Consider the following 4,720-nt stretch of genomic DNA (forward strand, 5'->3'; position numbering starts at 1 on the left):
AATGTTTAGGAAAGTAAGAGAGAACAGTGAGTATGTTTGTGTGTGTATGAGAGTGTTCAGAACAGTGTGGTTGTTCGTCTGTTATGCTAAACAGAGGGTAGAGTATTTATAGTTTTGAAAACAAGTAAAGAATAGGGTAACAAGTACACAATTATAGAAGCAATACCAATTGGAATAAATCACAGGACCAAACTCCTTTTAATTAGGGAGTCATGATTCGAATGGGTACAAGTTATATCAGATATGGAAAGAATCACTTAGACTACTGAATCTACCATAATAGGAGTAGTAAAGCATGTAACATGTAATAAGGGCCAAATACGTAATATTTCAAGTAAGGAAAATATATACTGGATATTTGAAAGTATGTTCATGCGCATAAATATGGTAAAAATATAAATTAACTCTGAAAATTAGTCAAAGAATCACGGATGAGACTAAAATCACAAGGAATTAGTTCTAAGTAAGGAAAACATCTCCCAAATAAGGAAGTGATTCACAATCAGTGAAAAACTCCTAAGGAAAACATATACAAAATCAGGGATTTGAAGAGATGCACAGAATCAGCAGAATATTTGGTAAACAATGAATAATTAGACCTATTAAACACAATAGGCACGAAAATCAGAGAACCCTAAGCAAGAAATCATAGCAACAGTAAAAGGTTGGAATCCTAACAACAAAATTAACGCATAGAACTCGGAGAATAACCCAGAAGATCACACAATCAAGCAAATAATATAAACACAAACATATAGTACTCAAAATCAGAAGATAAAGTGATTTCGAAAAGGGGTTCAGAAACCCTAGTTTGAAAAAAAGGGAACAAAACGTTTAAAACTTGAGCAATCGTAAAGATCGAGTAGATAGTAGTGTAAAACATAAAGGTATGAGTTAAAATCGTTTTAAAAATACAGAGATTTAAGAGGTCTGGGTAGAGATTAGGGTTTCATAAGAAACCAGTGAGAAGTAGGAGAAATCTGACTGTGAAACTCAGCAATAATGGTGTTCATAGCAACATCGAACCAAAACCCATTGGAGAAAGGCCGAAGACAAACCAAGCAAATCTTTCAGTGACCATCTCGTATGGTGGAGGCTCCTGGGTTCTCCAGGATAGAGGGAATCAGCGAGATAAGGTTTCACGGCGGCTAGTGGTCGAAAGAGGTGAGGCTGGAGGTGGTCGGATAGATGGTGAAGGCCATCGGAGATGAACCAGAAGGTTCTAGAGAGTAGGAGGAGAGGAAGAGACCAAGTAGAGAGAGAAACTGGTCTCGATGAAATGAGGGGTCAGGGGGGGGGGGTAGTTAGAATTTAATTAAGGAAACGAAATCTGGGCCGTTGATCTCATTTGATCAACGACTCAGATTAAATCGAAGCTGGGCTGAGTTATTCGGAGATTGGGCTGGGCGGATTTGGATTGGGTATTGGGTTAATTAAAAATCTGATGGGGTGGGTTACAATTGGGGCTAAAATTACAATAATAATAGGTTAGGTATTAAATAGCCAATTTCTCCCTCATAATTTTATAAAAATAATGGAAATGATTTTAAAAGAAAATTAAAAGTACTAAACCATTAGTAATACAAAAATACTGGAACTGATTTTGCAATTATAAAAATACCATTAATCGAAACATGGGCTATAATTGCAATTATATGCAAATTAGCTTTAAAAATACCAAATAAATTTGTAAAAATATGCAAAAATCACCTTAATTATATTTTGGTGTAAATATGAGAAATAAATAAATTATTCACCAAAAGGATAATTTTGGGAATAATTATTGGATTTTGCACTGCTAAAATAGACAATAAATTGGTTTTGAAAATCTTTAAAAATTTGGGAAAAATACCAAAATACTTGGGAATGCTTATGTATGCACATATATGTTATTTTGAAAGTATTTTGAGTGTAAAAAATACTTAGAGAAAAATTGGGTATCAACAGCTGCCCCTCTTTACCCGGGAAGGATGAAAGAGTTGTCGGGTAAAGATAAGATGGCCAATTTTGACCGAAAATGGCGATTTGAAAGGAGTTCTGACTGAGCTCTGGTTTCTGAGCCGCCTACATATCCCTGGTCTTATAGGAATCAGTTCATATGTAGTTCAGGAACCATTGACGGAATATGTTGATGGAGATTTGAAACGGACGAACGCGATGTTTAGATTGAGAGAGGTTTCTGAAAATCGATAGGCTGCGAGAACCGAGCGGGATTGCTCCTGCTAAGACGGCCGTTGCTAGCCCGTGTACTTGCAAGTAAGTAATACGAGCATATATTGTGCATAAATTTAAACGTGATGCAAATTCCCATTGGACCATGAATGTTGTCTTTGGACGGTTAGGATGACGTCCTTGGACCATGACGTCCCGGGCTATGAAGAGCGTAAATAAAAATTTGCAGGCCATGAAATGATGTTCTCGAGGGTCCTCCTCAAAATTCTGCCCCAGTTTACTGGGCTGGCGCTTCTGGCGATGGATGGACTAAAATCAACTTCGGAATTTTGAGGGTCCTCCTCAAAATTCTGCCCCATTTCCAATAGCGGGGAAAATGGAATTTTTTTAAATTGTGACCGAACCCATAGGGCTGTCTACGTATCCCCTCTTAAACGGGAATTAGGTCAGGCGTAGTTCAAATTACATCATAGAGGGAATCATAAGTGGTTGCACATAGTATCGTTTCACTGCATCTGAATTGATTGGCTTCGGCCAGACTTCTCCATCCATTTCTGCAAGAATAAGGGCTCCTCCAGTTAGAACCCGGTGAACCATGTACGGACCCTGCCAATTGGGAGAGAACTTCCCCTTGGCTTCATCTTGATGTGGGAATATTTTCTTCAACACCAGCTGCCCCGGTGTAAACTTCCTTGGCTTAACTCTTTTGTTGAAGGCTCTGGACATTCTGTTCTGATACAACTGACCGTGGCAAACTGCATTCATCCTTTTCCCATCTATAAGGGCTAACTGCTCGTAGCGACCTTTTACCCATTCTGCATCATCCAACTCTACTTCTTGTATGATCCTTAAGGAGGGAATTTCTACCTCGACGGGGATGACCGCCTCTGTACCATAAACCAGCATGTAGGGAGTTGCTCCGGTCGATGTGCAGACTGTGGTGCAGTATCCCAATAAGGGGAATGATAATTTCTCATGCCATTGTTTGTGCCTTGCGACCATCTTCCTTAGTATCTTCTTGATATTCTTGTTGGCTGCCTCCACAGCTCCATTCATCTGAGGCCTGTAGGCTGTAGAGTTCTTGTGTTTGATCTTGACTGTTTCACACATTGCTTTCATCAAGTCGCCGTTGAGATTGGAACCATTATCGGTGATGATTGATTCCAGAATTCCAAACCGACAAACAATACGGTCGCGGACAAAATCCGCCACAACCTTCTTAGTGACCGCCTTGTATGATGCTGCTTCGATCCATTTGGTAAAATAATCGATTGCCACTAAGATGAACTTGTGCCCATTTGATGCGGTAGGCTCGATAGGTCCGATAACATCCATTCCCCAAGCGGCGAATGGCCATGGGGAGCTTGTTGTAATAAGCTCATTTGGAGGCACCTTTATCATATCTGTATGTATCTGACAGCGATGGCATTTGCGAACATACTGGATACAATCTGTTTTCATAGTCATCCAAAAATACCCTGCTCGGAGTATCTTCTTTGCTAAGGCAAAACCATTCATGTGCGGCCCGCAGGTCCCTGCATGTACTTCGTCTAATAGCCTGGATGCTTCTTTTGCTTCGACACACCTTAGTAAACCCAAATCGGGAGTCCTCCTGTATAGGATTCCTCCACTGTGAAAGAAGTTGCTGGATAACCTACGAACTGTGCTCTTCTGAGTAGCTTTGGCAAGTTCTGGATATTCCCCTGTTGTCAAGTACTCCTTGATATCATGGAAACATGGCTTTCCATCCGCTTCTTCCTCAATGTGGGCGTAATAAGCTGACTGATCATGAATCTTTACTGGGATGGGATCAATGAAATTTGTATCTGGATGCTGGATCATGGATAATAAAGTAGCTACTGCATCATCAAACTCGTTCTGGACTCTGGGGATGTGCTGAAATTCTGTCTTTGTGAACCTTTTCCTCTACTCCTGTATGTGATGCAAGTAGGGAAGTATCTTAGAGTTCTTGGTTGCCCACTCTTCTCGAACCTGTTGTATGAGCAAGTCTGAGTCCCCAATCATTAGCAACTCCTGAACATTCATGTCAATGGCCATTTTGAGCCCCAAGATGCAGGCTTCATATTCGGCCATATTATTGGTGCAAGGGAACCTGAGCTTGGCGGATACCGGGTAGTGCTGGCCAGTTTCTGATACTAGGACTGCTCCTATGCCAACTCCTTTGAAATTCGCAGCTCCATCGAAAAACAACCTCTAACCATCATAGGATTCTGCAATATCTTCTCCTATGAAAGATACCTCTTCATCGAGAAAATACATTTTTAGGGGCTCGTATTCTCCGTCCACGGGATTCTCGATGAGATGATCTTCCAAGGCTTGCCCTTTGATTGCTTTCTGGGTCACGTAAACAATGTCGAATTCACTTAGCAGGATTTTCCACTTGGCGAGCTTGCTAGTAGGCATGGGTTTCTGGAAGATATACTTCAGAGGGTCCATTATGGATATGAGATAAGTAGTGTAAGCACAAAAGTAATGCCTCAACTTCTGCGCGACCCAAGTCAGAGCACAACAAGTGCGTTCTAAAAGA

At 40.7% G+C, this 4,720-nt stretch overlaps 1 protein-coding gene across 1 annotated transcript; it reads right to left on the reverse strand.

Moving 5' to 3' along the window:
- Positions 1 to 727: 727 nt before the first annotated feature.
- On the reverse strand, positions 728 to 4,266 carry LOC138879501 (uncharacterized). Its single transcript, XM_070159114.1, has 3 exons — positions 4,165 to 4,266; positions 3,758 to 4,005; positions 728 to 806 (listed from the first exon to the last, which is right to left on the reverse strand). Exons 1-3 carry the CDS (start codon positions 4,264 to 4,266, stop codon positions 728 to 730), a joined length of 429 nt encoding a protein of 142 aa, XP_070015215.1.
- Between the last annotated feature and the right edge of the window lie 454 nt (positions 4,267 to 4,720).

This window comes from Nicotiana sylvestris, chromosome 10, assembly GCF_000393655.2.
Source record: "Nicotiana sylvestris chromosome 10, ASM39365v2, whole genome shotgun sequence".
NCBI classification, from domain to species: Eukaryota; Viridiplantae; Streptophyta; class Magnoliopsida; order Solanales; family Solanaceae; genus Nicotiana; species Nicotiana sylvestris.